The 17,606-nt window shown below is 42.6% G+C and overlaps 1 protein-coding gene across 1 annotated transcript in view; it reads right to left on the minus strand.

Annotated features, from left to right (window-relative positions):
• Window positions 1-6,399: 6,399 nt before the first annotated feature.
• FGD3 (FYVE, RhoGEF and PH domain containing 3) overlaps window positions 6,400-17,606 on the minus strand; it is a 50,031-nt gene continuing 38,824 nt past the window's right edge. Inside the window, exons 16-18 of the mRNA XM_009080722.1 lie at window positions 16,030-16,182; window positions 13,228-13,368; window positions 6,400-7,384 (exon numbers count right to left, since the gene is read on the minus strand). Coding sequence (XP_009078970.1) covers window positions 7,160-7,384; window positions 13,228-13,368; window positions 16,030-16,182 — 519 coding nt within the window. The 3' untranslated portion in view covers window positions 6,400-7,159. The remainder of the gene's footprint in view (window positions 7,385-13,227; window positions 13,369-16,029; window positions 16,183-17,606) is intronic.

A 17,606-nucleotide genomic window follows, 5' to 3' on the forward strand; every position in this document is an offset into this window, starting at 1 on the left:
CTTGCACAAGGCAGGGACCAGCATCAGGTATTTGTCACCAAGATGTTCATTTGAGACCTCATTAGCAGTGGCAGAGCATGTTTAATGAACGGGGGCTTATTAAAGTGCCTTATGAAAGACACTAAACTAGCACTACAGAGCACTTGAGCATTTGAATTGGTCAGTCCAAGGAGTGGGCAGCACCCAATGGAAGGGAGCTTTGGAAGACCTGTGTCTCACAGGCACAGGAGTGGGAGATGTGCAGCTCAGGGAGAGGGGAAACAACAAGAAAGGAGAACTGGTGAGTAAACTGTTTACAGTGACAGGGAGATGAACTAACTCAAAGTAGAGAGAAAATAAAGAGTGATGGAAAGTGTGTGGCCCAAAGAGGATGGAAGCATTCATCTGTTTGCGTGCAATCCTGCTTATCCTGAAGATGTTTCTTGCATCTTCTCCACTCTTTTGTTGCTAGAATGTCATTTTCTTCCCTACTTGGCAGTCCAGCAACAATGTGGCATGTTTTAGAGACCCCTGTCATCATCTTTGTTTCCAGATTTTCTTCTCAGCAAATTTACATTTTTTTATATTTGTTCAGCTTACTGTGTGTGACTGATTGTTAACAGAGCTAAGCTTAGCCCAGGGTAGCACCACAGTTTTATCAGTCCCTGCACAATCTTTCCCTTCTGAAGGGGCTCCAGCTTTGGCTCAGCAAGGCACCATGTCACTCTGTTGTCTTCCTTTTATACTTGGAGAGGCTTTTAAAGGTCAGTGTGATGGATGCAGTTGATTCCCTTAACCAAACCAGCGATAGTTGGGTAGAGGAGGAAAAGGCCTGAGCCATAGCCAGGCCATGAACTCCTCCAGGAAACCCACAGCAGGGCAGAGTGGCCCCTGAGCATTGATGTGTGTAAGTTTGGGACACTGATCATGCATTTAACACAGCAATAGTGGGTGGTTTTCTGAGACTTGTTTATCAAGGAACAAACAGCTGTAGGTACAAGGAGTCTCATGCATCCTTCCCATTGACTAGGAGCCAACCATTTCATCCCATAAATATTTGGCTTGAGTGAGCCTTCCTTGAGCTCTCCCTGCCTGGCAGTGTGGCTGAATGGTGCTGACCTCCCCTTGAGCTGAGACACCCCTCTAGGTTTGAGGTTCTTTACCTGAGACTGGGATATCCTGCCTTACCCAAGGTGGGAGAGATGCCATATTCACAACAGATCCTCAGTAAGTGACTGATACTATGCTGAATTAATACTACTGAAATCCATAGAGCTAAATCCATTACAGAATGACAAGGTTGGAAGAGACCTTCAAGATAATCTAAAACAGTAAAATGCCTTCTTATGAGATTGCTCTGGGATTTACAAATTCCTTGGGGCCAGACTTACCCTTCTTCCCCCAGGGCTTGACCAGGCTGGAGTGACTCTTTGCAATGGCTGTAACAAAGGGGAAAAGCTTCTTTGCAGGACAAATAAACTCTTTCCTCCCCCCTCAGTAAGCATCTGTCCTCAGGATCTCTTATTTTCCCTCTAACTTAATTCAGTTCTTCCCTCACTGTTTCTCTGTGTGTTATTTATTCACCTTTTTTCACATCCCCTGAGACTTGCTGCTTTAAAAATCAAGCAAACTTCTAGTTTTAATTAGAATCATAGAATCCCAGTATGGCTTGGGTTGGAAAGGATATTAAAGCTCACCTCTTTCTAACCCATCTGCTATGGGTTAACACCTTCACTAGCCCAGGTTGCTCCAAGCCCCATCCAACCTGGCCTGGAACACTTCCAGAGATGGGGAGTCCACAGCTTCTCTGGGCAACCTGTGCCAGTGCCTCACCACCCTCACAGAGAAGTATTTCTTCCCAATATCCCATCTAACCCTGTCCTCTGGCAGTGGGAAGCCATTCCCCATTGTCCTGTCCCTCCAGGCCTTTGTCTAAGGTTGCTCTCCATCTCTCTTTGAGCCCCTTTAGGCACTGGAAGGGGATCCAAGGTCTCCCTGGAGTCTTCTCTTCTCCATGCTGAATACCTCCAGCTCTCTCAGCCTGGCTCCATAGAAGAGGAGCTTCTGGCTCCAGCCCTCAGAGCATCTTCGTGGCCTCTTTTGGACTAGCTGCAGCAGGACCAGTTGATCATTGCAGATGATCACCAGACAACAGGAAACAACACAGCCCCATTGTGGTTTCTTACTTTGTAATACATTCCTTAATGTTATTCTAGAATATGTGTCTGGGAACTCTGGTGACCTGTTATCACCAGCTCTAGCACACTCCCTCATCTGACTGCCCTGAGTGCTAACCATGGACACAATGGCTCCATGAGGGCTCTTCCCTTCTGGTATATTTATAAAGTCACCAGCCAGCATGAATTTGGGAATCCCTCCCTCCATATTCTGTATGTTACCAGGCCTAAACACACTCCTCAGTTCCAGTCATGCACAAGTACACAACCATTAATTCAGCAAAACCACTGGCAGTGCTCCCCTATCTCAAATCCCTACTGGTAAATTATGTCATAAGATCCTATAATAATTCCATTTATTAGTTTATAGCAGATATCTTTGCTGTTGCGACTCTTTGGATAACCAAAGTGGGAGCAACACAGTATTTTTTTAAGCAGAAACCATTCAACCCTCTCCCTCTCTGCTGAAATTACTTGAGAAACACAGCACTGCAAAACTAAAGACTTCAGAACTGGGCCATGTTCAGAATGTCCCTTATCTGGAGATGTTTAATTTTATCTCCTGCTCTGTAGGTACTGTGATTGGCATTCAGTGCACAGGATGACCTGCTCCAAGGATGATTCAGATGCATATAACTGAGAAAGTTACTCTCCACTGTCTCATTTTGTGCAACAACTGTGAGATGATTACAGGTGTGCCCTAGCTCCCTCCCACCATCCACTTAACTTTAAGCTTTGCCTTTATGAACACAGGCAGTATGGCAAGTCCCCTTCCTACCAATGCACACGTGTGGGCACAGTCCTGTGTCACACACTACTGACAAACACAGGCAGACATGCCTGTAATGGCTGATTAAATCAATCCAATCTCACCCTGTCACTGAACATGACTTCAAGGAGACCTTTTGCCACCCAGCTCCAAGAATTTGATGCTTCTTGGCACTGGTTAACAGAGGGATTTGGAGCTTGACTATCAAAAGTGATTTCCTCACATGAACTGACAAGCATGTGGTCCATACCCTCTTCTCTGGGCACTCAAGTTCTGGAAATAGGCCTAGCTCTGCCCAGGTGAATTTGACATGCACAGGACTAGTCATCATTTTAGCAATGGGTGTCTCTGGCACAGCCTATGCAAGGAACAGGCTTCAGATTTTCTCTCTTCTGTCATACCCAATTTTACTACCAAAACTAGTCTGCTATTGCTCCCTCTCCCCAGCTGTTGGACCACCACCCCTGAAAACTTACCTTGCTCTAAGAATTGTACACACATGCAATTAGTTTATTCCCCTTTCATGTTGTGTACAGTGCAAAGGTGTTCCTATTCTACTTCTGTTGCTAAGTTACTCCCTTTCTGCGTGATGTGGTTTCAACAGCATTTATTGTTATGAACAAAAATCAACTTCTAAAAACCCAGTGCACAATTTTCCTTGTGAAAAAATTAAGTGGCCTGTCCATCCTTTGAACAGCACAATGGCACTGGAGTTCCCAAGACAAATTCCGATCCATGGCTGCCTGTGGAAACATTCCAGTACTTCCAGATTTGCCCAAACCACCCAGACTACTATAACTTAACACCACAGACAACTTCAAGTTGTTGAAAATTAAAACTTCCAGAGATCCCTTTACAGCTTCAGTATAATCAGACTCAATACTGGTCCTTTAATCAAAGCAAAAAATGTGCTGCCCAATGTGGAGAGTGAATTCACTAACACATGCACAAGGCCAAGACATGGTGATTAGTTACTCTTACCCAACTCAGCTCTCACTAGTTTCACACCAAGCATTGCCATCTTCAGCTTGGAACCTGAAAGCATCTTCTTCAGCACTAGAAGTGGGACATCACTGTATTTTCCAGTTTAACTTGCACATTACAGACCACTATGGCACAAGACCTATAGAGTAAATGGCTCATTCTTACAATACAGAGCAAAAGTCTTGACAGATTCTTGCCCATTCTGAAATGCTGGGATAACTGACTGCTCCTTTTCAGACTCAAATCTAGTGCTACAGACCAGATGAAACCTCTGATCTGACTAGGGAACTAAGAAACTCCCATGCGTGCAGAGCATCTTCCTGAAATATAGGGAAGTTACTTGACACTTTGCAAGGAAAACAGGTCCACATGACAAATTTGGGGTCTTGGGAATTAGAGCTTTGCAACACAGCATGTGTAGTCTAGACAGAGGAACACCGAATCTCTCGAAATTGTTGGGATTTCCATTTCCTTCCTGACCAAGCTGAACATGACTCACCACCAATCGGTGCACAGTGCACACACACACTGCTCCCAAACCAATTTTTCCTAGGTTCATTTAGATGCATTGATGAAGTGAATATAATTTACTCCAGGTGCAGATTTGTTGTCTGAATTTAGAACTACTTTGATAAGATTTGTCCCAGTAACACTCTTGCACACTGTTGATGCTCAAATGCAGCCAAGTTTGTTTTGCTGCATTTCAGCAAATCACCCATAGAAGTTGGTTAGAGCTCCCCAAAACTGATTTCAGAGACATGAAACAGAACTCTTCATCCAGTCTAATCTGCTGTGATCACAGACCACACAGCATCAGCAAGCACAACCAGCAGCTGCTCTCTGAAAATCCTGTTTTAGTACCATTTCATTTTGCAGCAACATGCAATCCCTCACCTCCACCAAGACTCCTGCAGAGTGCCCAGCTGAGTGAAAACCCAGACAGTGAAAACCCTCACCATGCCCCACATGGGCTGAAGAACAGAAAAGGGGAAGTGGTAGGTATGTAAAAAGGGAAGGTGCTTGTTTTCAGGATACACAGTCATTTATATTTAGCAGTGAAACTTTCCATGGTGCTGGTGAAAGGCCACGAGGGAAGCAGTGTGGCTGTTGGAGGGGTTAAACCACCAGCTTTCATCTACAGTTTCAGGACTGCCAGACAGCTGGTGCTGGGAAACTCTGCTAGGATGAGAAATAGGCAAGAAACCCCCTAATCACCATTTGTTACCTCACCCCAAACAAGTATTACTGCCTTTCATATGAGTAAGACCCACTAAAAGGTAATACTTATTTCTTAATGTCTTAGAACTCACTTTGTGCCTCAACAAATGCCTGTTAAACTGATGAGCTGATTCTTTTTTCATGAACAGCCACATAAATGAAGAAAGATGCTCTACTAACTTCAGAGTTGGTTTGAAAAAAATGTAATATAGTTCTTTCAGAATACAGTAACACTTTTAGCTGTATCATTTGACATAAATTCTTTTCGATTAACAGCCAAAATGCTGGAAATCCAGTGTCCTGTACAAGAATCAGGAGATCTCCTTCTTTCCTAAACCATTAAAACCAACCTTGCCATCTTCACCTCCCTCCTCTGAGCAACTCAGTTAGCAAAGTCAGCTCACCATCTCCCTCACCCCACTGACCAACACCAGGAGTTTCTTGGTTACAACTCTTCATTCAGCAGGTTATCTAGGGGAAGAAATTACATACACTGAGAAGAATTTCTTTTCAGGCAAAAAGTTACTCTTCAAAAAGCCTCTTCCATGTTGACTGATGGGAGGGGTGGGTGTAGGGAGGAGAGGGAAGATGGAAGTCCCATCAAATACATGACTTCTAATTTTTAGCACCATGGACTTCAGGGATAGATAGGATTTATTACACCAATGTAAAACGCAAACCAAACCCCAAACAAGGATAAATCCTTTTCTGTAGGTCCCAAAAACACTCACTGATGCAGATCACTAATTTTCAACAATCCTATCAAACTCTGCCTGTATGGAGCAGCCCTTTCTCTCTACCAATATCAGAAAATGCAGAAGGCTTAAGAGGAAACAAAAGTTAAACCAAACCATTTAAAAATACAGTACTGTGACAGATTTTATTTCATTTTGATCAGTACTACATGCTTACTACCACTAGGAACAGACATGCCTTTTTTTTTTGGTTTGTTTTGGATTTTTTTTTACCTATATTAAATGTTGACCTAAAGCTTGCTGTGCCTTGAAATCTGCTCAGGAGTTAACTGCAGGAATTTTTATTTAAATAGATAAGCACTTAAGTTTGAAAATAAGACAAACACAGGTGAACAGGAAAATTAAATTACAAATTCAGTTCATACAAATATCTCTCATTCTATGCACTAAATCCTGTTAATTAGCTGAGGTCTTTTAAAGATTCTTAAAATACTTATGAAACATTATTTACAAATCACATAAATAAAACCTAGGCCACTTAAATTAACCAATACAACAAAGAAGTCACCTTTTTGTATGGTGTGTACTAAAAATGCTCTTGTTTATTGATCATAACCCAGTTTGCAGTATAAAATGTTTGTTCACTTACATCAAAATGGGTTCCAATAGAAGGAAGGAAGGTATTGGTTCCAAAAGAAAACAATCAATATTATAAATGCTTAAAATCAATGAGGCTTCTTAATGTTCTGTTCTGCACCATTTGCAGTCGTTTTTAGAAGTCCCTTCTACAGTATTTGTCTTGTGAACAGGTCATCTCAAAATAGCAGAGACACAGTTTTAGCAAAGGGAAAATACTCAGTACATTGCTCACACGTCACAAAGACCTTTTTCCAGGAGGGAGAGGCAGAGAACGGAATGTCAGTGGCCAGCACAAGCCTTTACAACATTTAACTTAAAAGGCAGCATTTATAGAACTAATCACAGACTATACACATCCTGCACTCAACAGCAATCAAGAGGACTGGAAAATATACATTTAGGAAAACAAAAGACCGATGGTTTTCCATTACCTTTGTTAAAATTAATGCTTTGCTCCTTTGTCTTTTGTTTTAAAACCAGCATCGACACCACCAACAACTACAACTACCTTTTCCTTAAACATAATATATGCAAGGTTACTACTGAACGTGAAAAATTTACAATAAAAGGCAAGAAACCACTGAATTTTCTATGCAGACACATGAAAATATAAAGCCATACAGATTCCAAAGTGCCATGAATACCAAATTCAAGTGATGGTTTATAGCGTGTAGGAAAGAAACTAAATGGAATTTGCTCTATGGGTTGCTGAGCCCTTCAGCTGTATCCTCAGTCTCCCCTTTGGCAGCTTTGGTGAGAATTTCCATCCATTTCATCTGCAGCTCTTCATCTTCTGCACTGAAATAGAGAGTTTGCTGGGACTGGCAAAGCTTAAAAACATGCTTCACTTCAAACTTCTCACCAGAACCTGGCAAACTGACTTCGTAGCCGGGCAGAGGGACAGGACGTGGGCTCCGTGCATCCTAAAGGAGAGAGAACAGGTGTCAAAACTCAGGAACAAATGCCATTTGAAATGGAAGGGACGGGGCTACACTGCATGGAGTTGGCACGCACACACTGCAGGAAGCACATGGATGCAGTCCCAGGAACACGTGCATTCGGTTCCTCGATCAGCACTGCAGCGTAGAAAGCAGGGAAGAGGCAATATTGACTGCTCAACTTAAACCCACAAAAAGCAATGACTTTCTGGTGCTTTACTCTGCTTATTTCATCAACTCCCTTTCACAGCAAACATGGCTGGGGATTTTCGTATCATTTCATGTCACTTATGCATGTGTTACAAAAACTCCTTTGCATTGTGTACAGGCAATGGGATCCAGCTGAGAAGAGTTTGGTGTCTTCCCTTTTGAACTTCATGGGACATTTGTAAGATTGTTTTAAAGCAAACAAGCAGAGCTGGAACCTGAGAGACACCGAGACAACTACCAGGGAAGAGACTTAGAAATAAAAGAGAATTTTGGATTTTCAGTCTAACAGTGAATCTTCACAGAAGGTCTTGGGTTATTTATGATGCCACTCAGAGTTGTCAAGGAAGTCAATGCTCAGACTCTCGAGCATCCTTTAAAAGGACAGACTGACTTGCAGATCTAAGGACTGATACAGCTCTCAGGAAAGATGTATTTTGGCAAGGCAGGGTGTGCCACGGCCAAGTGACTCTCTTCAACTGCTCCCAGCAAAGCATTTCCAAAGATGAGTACCCAAACTGAAGTCTGAACCACACAGACATCAAGCATCTCTGTGAAGCTGTCACCTTCTGTAGCAGCTACTTGTGTAGCAGCCCCGTACCAAAGCTAATGAAGCATCCCACAAAGAAGTGGCAAAGTCATTCTTTTGTCAGCCCATACCAAATGCAGATGACTTGGAATCTGGAAGGGAACCAAAGCTCTGAGAACAATGACCCAAAAAAAAAAAAGCCCTTTGACTAAAACACTTTGACTAAAGTAATTCAACTTTCAAAACTCCTCACATCAATGCAAACACGTACGTTAAATAAAGGGACAAGAAATACACAGTCAAAAATGTGTCTACACAGTTGATTAAATCAATAGAGGCTTCCTGATTTATTCATCTACTACTTGCTACTGTCAGGTAAAAATGCCATAGTCCAACTGCTTGAAGACTAAGCCCTATTCAATGAGATTTACAGCAGCTTCAGGTCAAACACTAAAGAATTCAGTTCCTGTTTGTGTGTAAGTAGTCATCTCAAAAGCAGCACAGCTTCTACATCCCAACACCACAGCCACATCCCTATAAACAGGGAGGTCTTGCCCATGCAGAAGAAGAACTGGCATGTCCAGAGCAGCTCCAGCCCTGCACATGTGGCACTGCTCAAGCAAGCAAACATGGGACTGATGAACACAAATGCACAAGAGCACATGCAAGCTCAACCATGCCTGCTTTGCTGGTCTTAGTTTGGAAAAATAGACATTCAGACTTGTCACATGGAAAATTGGAGGTTGCCCATGACAATGACAAATGATGTCGTTTGTAGCCACGAAGTGCAGTGTAAGAGCAAATTGATGTTTGAGCTGTATGTGTTGCACCTACCCAACGTGTGCAGACACAGGCAAATTAAGCAGCCTGCCTCTGGTCTTGCGTCCTCCCTTCTCTTAAAATGTTGCCTTTGGCACTTTCTCTGTACCTGCCTGATCCAAAAGGAAGGGATTTACATTATCTTTGAAAAGCTGCACTACTGACAGGCAAAGGTGAAGCACTTGACCTTGAGGCATACCCCACCCCCAGTCCAGACCTCTCTGTGGGGCAAGTAGCATCTCTGGATGTCCTCTGCCTCTGAGCCTTCCCCTCCTAGCTGGAACTCAACGAATGTAGGGGCTATTCTGCACCCAGGAGGAATTCCAGCCCTACACTGAGCATGTAAGTAAGATTTACAGGCCTTACAGAAAGATAAATTTCTTATTCCAGCTTTAAGAGCCTACTGGATTTGTCTGGTAGGACTGCATTTTTTTAAAGTATTTCTGTATGCAACATAGTAGGGCTGCATGATATTGGTATTTCATCAAGCCAAAAGCCTCAATGCTGAGAAGAACGTTAGGACTAATTGCAATCATTTTCCTGAGATAGTGAGTGATAGATAAAAATCGAATGGATGTGTAATACTGTCAGCAATCACAAGCACTGTGCACTCATCCTGACTCTCAGCAGTGTAACAATACTGGTTATTTATCTAGGTCATTACAGCAGCATCTGTTTAGTGCTCTGTTACAGCCACTACAACACCCAGGGTTTAAGATTTGGGAATAGAGAGGTCACAGTTCCACCACACAGGCAGTTCTATTTCAGCACATCCCTCGTGCACTGCACAGCTCTTTGCAGTGTCTAAGCTCTCTTAAACAACAGTGACCCACCAATGGCACCACTGCAATTTTCCCCTCCTACTTTTCAGTGAGCTTACAAAGTCCCTGGTTTTTCCACCCAAACTCCACTCTCTACCCACTCAGGATCTCACCACAACCTTGCACCAGTCATTGAGAGACTCCTATGATGCAAAGCTCTGCAGGACCACAAAAGGGGCAGGCAGAGTTTTGTGCAGGCCCAGGTGAAGCTTCTCCTAAACAGGATCAACAGGCAAGCCAAAAATATAATTCTCTAAAATCCTGAGCTCGACTTCAAACTCAGCTACTCCCTTATTTTCTAAAAGTAAATCACATCTGCATGATGAATAGATTATTCTTCTTTATAAGTTTTCTCTTGGATCAAACCTGATCTGAGACATACACATAGATATCTATCTCCCCATATATACACTAGCTCTCACTATACTGGATTTACCCTTCGTATTTCTCCAAAATCCATTACTTTTCTAGCTAGCCTGGATGCCTTAACTCTGTACTTCTCACTCAGGTAAGTTCATGTCATAGCTGTGCAGGTAGCTGTGCACTTTACAAGGCCAACAGGGACAGAAGCTCCAGGTGGAGCCCTTGGAAAGACAGGCTGATTTCTCTAAAACCACCACTCCTTATGCTTCAAGTGATCTTTGCTTATAAGCAAACTCTTATAATTCCATTGAGATAAACACAACCAACAGCTGCACAAATTGTCTCCATTTCAGGACAGATCAAATTGGTATGATTCACAAACCTAAACAAGCTGGGAATTTATCTTCATGCATAAAGTCTTATGCAGGACTTAATCCATGAACACTCAGGGGATTAATTCATTCTCCTGGAGCAAGGATCTAAAGCAAAAGATCCATTTTCTGGCTATTTTCAAGTCTGTGAGTTGTGTTTCTGTCTGCACTAGCATTTCTTCTTTGGCATGAGGACCAGGGCTGCAGAGAAAGAAGCTGTCAGGGTCTTCACTGTATCCAAAGCTCCAGATTCAACTTGGTTTTCTCCTTCTTCCCAAGAGGCAGCTGTTCTTAGCAATAATCCCCCAACTTCCAAAGTCTTACAGCTGTGCTACACTTTGTGTTTCAAGACCTTTAATACAGTTGCTGGCAGTATTATTCCCAAAAGGCACCACTTTTAGACCCTGAAATGCTTCTTTGCAGAACTAAAGAGGTCTGTGAGATCCACCAAGGTGGTTGGACAAAACAGAACCATGCCTGGGAAAATAACATTCCAGCACGTGACTGGTTCCCAAATGATTCCTGACACAGCCACCATTAATGAAGCTCTGGAAGAGATTTTCTTCAGAGGTCTAGAGTATCCTATGTAAACCAGAACCAACAAGAATGTTGGGTTAATATTAAGGAATAGGATTTCCTTCATAATATTTCCTGCACTTGGATGCAAATTGAAGAGAAGTATACAAATGGGAATGACAGACCCTTGGAGAAGGGTCAACAATTTTCGTTGTTGATAGTCTCAGCCTGCAAACTGACAGCAAATCTTGGCTTGGTTATGGAACGTAAGATAGATCAACCTTGTCCTGTTGCTTTCTTGCCACTTTATTGGGAAATTTATCTCACACCTGAAAGAGTTGAAGACACTAACCACTGAATTTAACTGTCATAAAATTGACAATCAGTGTCAAAGGCATTCTTTTCCCCTGGAAAATAGGATCTTACTAATAATATCAGTAGAGGCTCAAGATAAAATCTGGCAGGACATGGAGCAAAGTACACAGCAACTGAAGCAGAAAAGCTCCTCCAGTTTCCACCCCTGGCTTTGCACAACTGTCCAGTGGGGCCTGCAGAATCCAGGGAGCATCATTCTATGTACACTGAAAGCACTTGGGTTATCATTTGTGCTGTCCTGCAACAATCAGTTGGACAATAGGAGAAATTCTACATCATATGGTGTAAGAGGTGCTGCTTCCTCTCAACTTCTCACTCCTCTTATCCCTTAGATCACACACATTGCTCCTGGGTGAGGAAGGCCAAAGAATTTAGACCTCTTCCCCCCTATTCACACTTTCCTTGCCCAAGTGTGACAATCTGGCTTGGCTTGTGTGGGTACAGAGCTTGTACTGGCCCTTGGCTGAGGCACAGCTTGTACATCAGCTGAAAGATTCTGAAGTGAAGCTGTACTCTCTGCTTGGCTTCTTAAAGCTTTGCTCCTTTCCCCAGACCCTGACTCCAGAGAGATCCAAAGATTGGGTTTGTTGCCTTTGTTTTAGTGCTTTGTCTGAGGCTCTTTGCTGTTTCCACATGTAATTTCAGCCATGCATCTCCTGTTGACTGGGAGGGAAGCCAGGCAGCTTGCTGCCCACAGGATGAATTGGAAGCTCACCCAGTGTGGGGCTACAATCACAGACAAAGCCAAGAGGGCTGTGTCTGGAGCTCCAAATTCAAGCTCTCAGCTGCTTTGAGAACTATGTTTAAAAGGTTACACACATTTGTTTAAAGCCAGGGACGTTCATGCTGACAAGCAGCAAAAGGAGCACAGTTCTAAGGGTGACGTAGTTCTTGTTGAACATCAGCTACAGGGTGAGCTTCACTCTGAAAGGCTTTATAAAATCCTGGGGGAAACTGAGTTCCAAGACTGTTCCTAGCCACAAACAGATCCTAATTAAAACCAAACCTTCTTATCACTACAACTATGGCAGGCGCAATTTGGACCCATTCCTTCTTCCATCCCACCCAAGAGATAAAACAAAGCTGTGTATAAATGTGTCAAAGGACAAATACAAAACTGGATATGGGCAATCTCATTTCAGCATTGTCATTCTTTATCTTCAGCACTAAGAAGGCATGACTGACATTTCTATTTTGGATATCCTGTTTTGGATGTAGAAGTTTCTGTCACTTGACTTTCATCACACACAAATTCTAGTTAGCTTCAACAGCACATTTAGAAACAAAAAACTCTTATCAATGTAATTATTTCCAGTGAAGATAAAATCACATGATGCTATGACAAGGAGCTGTACCATTTTTCAGGCTGAAGAACATCTATATTTCCACAAATTCCTCCACTCTATCAACCCAGAACAAGGTTTTAAGAAAAAAAAAAAGGCCTGGACCAGCAATTGCAATACTCTGCCTGCTTTGCAGCTCTAGATATTTAAGAGGAAAATGCTTTCCCTAGTGACAGAGTAATAAAACCTGTCTGAAACCTCTAAAAAAGCCAAAACATAACCTATTTATCCTTATGTTGTCCTTTTTTTTGTTAAAAATGTGAAAAGAAAACCAATGAACTCAAACATTTGCTCACAACCATATCAGCAGTAAGCACAGGTAACAAGAAGTCTGTAATCTCCAAGGCATTGTGCTATATTCAGAATACCAAGTTCAGTTTTGTTGTTGAAATCAAGCCAAATCCTTTGACCCATTTCTCAGCTTGACATATTTAAGCTCACACTTTTCCTCTCTGTGTGCTAACCTCTGTTAATGCCACCTTACCTGGCTGCTTCCTTGCAGATACAGAACAAGAGGTTCAGTCTTGGGGATGGTCACCCACATTTTGTACCAAGTCTTCCCTTTTTCAAGGAACTGGAGGTAGCTGCTGAAGAGGCTGTTTTCAGCTGCAAGGATGCTTTGCTTCTGGATGAAGGGGAAAAAAAAGAGCTCTTTGCATTGATGCTTATGTGGGCAAAATACTTAAAACATTTAAGCTTAAAACATTTAAGTTGTGCAGAGTCAAATAACACTGCAGGGCAAATGCTGGATAGCCCCTAACTGAATAAAAATTTAATCATTAGTATATACCATCAAGAAGTAGCACAATTCCATGTAACAGACACAGAGGCTGAAACACCATTCCCAGAAGACATGAAGTTAAATTCCACCTCCCCCCAGTAAACTGAGAATGGTAATTAAGATGATGCAGCTCATTTCTTGCTTAGCAAAGTAGGCTGGGACATCATCTGAATTTAATGCAAAGGGTGTATTAACAGATCCTCTTGTGCATGGATGCAGAGAGATAGGAGCCAAATTGGAGGGCAAAAAGATTGGAAGAAATAGTTGTGTTCTGATAGAAAGCAAAGAAAAACAAAATTCCTGTTCACAGTAGGGTTTGCACAGAAGTCTCTTGGGGATTTCTGGCAGCTGCTAATAACATTTGTAAAGTGGCAATCTCCTCAGCTGCTACTAAGCTTGTCAAGAACGTTTAATGTAAATAGGGGGGGAAAGGAAAAGCCCAACTCTCATCTTTCCTTTTTATACACAGACTTCCTTGTATATTACCTGATCCTTTGAAGACACAACAAAAAGCCTGAGCATAGGACAGAAAAATGGCACTTTTCCTTGGGTTTTTACAGCTTTCTGCTGTAATTGGCTTTCTGAAGTAAAGCCATAGGTCACATTTCACTGGTTTGCCTTTGGGCTTTTCAGATAAGCAGTGCTCTCTCTCCCCTGGGTAGGTGCAGCTTTTCACTAACAGTTCTGCTGAAACAGTGCTGGAAAGTTGGTAATGAGATCCCACAGACTGTACTGAAGCCCATGCAGTGCTCATTATCTGTAGGCATTGCTGCAGTGTATGCCAAAGAATCATGGAATGGTTTGGGTTGGAAGGGACCATAAAGACCACTTCATTCTGACCCCCTGAAATGGGCAGGGACACCATAATGTCTGAAGGTTTTGATGCTATCAAGTTCCAGATCCAGAACCTTCTCTGTGCTCTGCAGACCTGGCAGCTCAGGATAGGGCAATGTGCATCTGCAGCTTTACCCCACTATGTATTGCTGAGCTCCTGGTCGTGTTTGGGTACAAAGCTGACAAGCACCTGAGCAGCAAAGTTCACTCTGGGACACTATGCTGGTGCAAGTTTACCCATGTAGGCACATTTAGTAGCCTGGAATGAAATATGACATGCTGGGAAGCAGAGAAGGTCAGGGTCTAAGAACCATAGAATATTCTGGGTTAGAAGGGACCCATAAGGATCATTGAATCCAACCCCAGACCCTGCCCAGGACACCCCAACAATCCACCATGTGCCTGAGAGCAGTGTTTGAACATTCTTTGAGCTCTGTCAGGCTTGGGGCTGTGACCACTGCCCTGTGTTCTGGTGCCCAAACACCCTCTGAGGGAAGGACCTTCTCCTGACATCCAACCTGAACCTTCCCTATTTGAGGAACATTACTACAAGAGCTCTGGGTTTCCACTGGCAGGTTTACATTTCTTGCTCAGAGTCCACCTCCGTGTAGTTTGGTGTGACGAGAGGTGTGACAAGGCTGGAAGCAGCCTAATGGCTCCAAGGAGTGGCTTCCAGAAAGATGTTTTTCAAGATAAGATGTTTTTCGGTACAGGCTGCAACTGTTCCTTCATTTTCCATGAAAATGCTCAGAGGAGGGTGGTGAAGGTCAGACCATGGGGGAAGGATGATTGGCAAAGAAGTTAAGTTCTCAGTGTGGCAGTGTCTCTTTCAAGAGCCTGATGTCCCTGAGGGTCCACTTTCAATTAAGATGAATGTCCTGTATAACACATTCAGTGACTCCTGGAGGTATTTCACAGGTGAAATAAATGAACCCCTTTTCTTCAAGACGGCCCATGAAAAGTGTGGCACGTATTGGTACTCACAGCTCTGCGCATGGTCTAAAAAATCATTAGTAAGAGAAGATTCAGTTGCTGTGGGTGAAGACAAAACAAATCAGTTTGCCAACACGTTTCTTGCTCTTGTAGAAAATAGGGGTAGGATGTGTTGCTCTCAGAGAGTAAAGCTTGGTGACACCTGTGGCAATGGTGAAGCAGCAGTTTACACAGCATAGTTTGTGGAAGAGACATAGTGGAGGAAAGAGCCTGCATTATAGCAGGGTTGAGAGAATTCTGGTGAATCCTCAGGTATTCCAGAAGGATGCCAGGGTTTTGCACAATCAACTAAGAAAAACATCTTTCAGTGGTATTTTGACAGGATGTGAAACAAGGAGTGCAAAAGTATCTACTCCATGGAGTTAAAAGTGAAAAAACCAAACCAACCATTTTGCCAATAGTTACTGTGCACAGCTCAAGATTGGAAATGCACCATAGTAAAAAGAAGCCAGAAGTTTTTCCCTCTTTTTTGTAACTTTGGAAGCTGAAGCTTGGCTGCCAAACCTGTGTGAATCCCTACCTTTCCGTCTACAAACAGCAGCCAGGCGTATTCAATATGAGTTACAGGCCAGAGAATTAAATATCATGGTGGGGGAGAAAAGACAACCAATTTGATTTGTTTTTCATAAATGCACTAATAAAAGAGAGAGCCTCACAAAGTTTCTTAGCCAAGACTACCTCTGCAGCTAGTCTTTTCTTCTGATCTCCCACGGCTTCGGCCCCAGGGCTGCATGGGCTCGCTGGCAGCTGCAGGAAACACTCCTTACACACTCGATTGTGACGGCTGTTATCTGCCAGGGGCTTAAACTCAGAGCACTTTGCACAAATCACCTGCATTAGAAAAATGGTGTTTTATCAGCCATGATTAGAATAGAATCCCTCAACAAAATGACTTGCAGAATGGTTGCTAGTAAAGTAAAATACTATGAAAACTAATGCAAGCATAAGGAGGAGCGACCAATATAATCACATGTTTCTGATCCCATGCTGTGTATCAATATACCAAATTAAAGAAAACCTATGGCTTTTGGGAAATACTGTATGATTAATGTCATGCAAGTTTGCTTTTTTTTTTCTTATAAACCTTCATGAGTCAAAGAGCTTAAATTGACAAAGCAATTAGTGTTTTGTAACGGTCTAGGAGGGGCTGATTTTCAGAGTGAAGGTAGCTGGCATTGCTCGTCAATCAGGCAGGTCAGCCTGGGAAAACTGAGGATCCAAAAAGCACTGACCATTTTAAGAACATAGTCCAATATACAATCCATTAATAACTGTCTGTCTGATGCCAAATTAACACTTTTGTATTCCTCTCCTCAGCAGCCAAGCGCATGCAATGGCATATTGGTCCCATGGAACCAGTGCTTGGGAAGAGTGCTGGATCTGCAGCTCCAGAACCTGCTTTCCTGCTAAAAATTTGTCTCCAGCACACTTGCTCTTGTAAGAGAAACAGCCCCCGGAGTGACAGGATGACTCAACATCTACACTGAACTTCTGTACAATAATACACCACAAACCCTCAAGCACATGTGTACGTTGTTATATCCTTCACTGCAAGACATTGATCACTATATGAAGAGAAGTGCCTTCATTCAGCAAGTGCTAAGTTATCCAAACAAAAGCAAGGCAGCATTTTTAGGAACATGATAGTCTTTCCTTGAGACAAATTAACTCCTTTAATTCATATGCTATTGCCACACCATGAGGCATTGCACAACCAACAACTGTTTAACAATAAATTATTAATGATGCAATTCTTGTTATCTCTGCCCTTGGGGGAAAGCCATTATTTCATTTCTTTAGTAACACTGAGTTTTGCAATGGGACACTATAAACCTCCAGAAATGTATTTCATGATTGAAGCAATTATTAATCAAAACAAACCCGGAAGGCTGAAAATCCAGGGCAAAAATGCCTCCTCCACAGCAATGTTAAACATCTTAACTACACACTTAGGTTTTTCTCCAGCTGAAAATTTATCTCCATTTCAAATGACTAATGCGATTTAAATAACATTAATCCCTATTAGTTACGTTAGGAACACTGAACCCTGAAACTCACGGCAGAGAAGGCAGGTTTCAAGTCATCTTACAGAGATCCATCTCATCTTGGCTATGGTTGTGATTTACAGTAAAAACCCCTGTTGGTGAAGGGCACCAGGGAAGGTGGCTAAGGGCCTTCAGTAACCTGGTCCTGCCTCCCTCAGATGGATTTTTTTTTTTTCAAGCAGCAGGAAACCACTTTCACACAACCTTTCT

The sequence above is a fragment of the Acanthisitta chloris genome, unplaced genomic scaffold, assembly GCF_000695815.1.
Source record: "Acanthisitta chloris isolate BGI_N310 unplaced genomic scaffold, ASM69581v1 scaffold14578, whole genome shotgun sequence".
NCBI lineage: Eukaryota > Metazoa > Chordata > Aves > Passeriformes > Acanthisittidae > Acanthisitta > Acanthisitta chloris.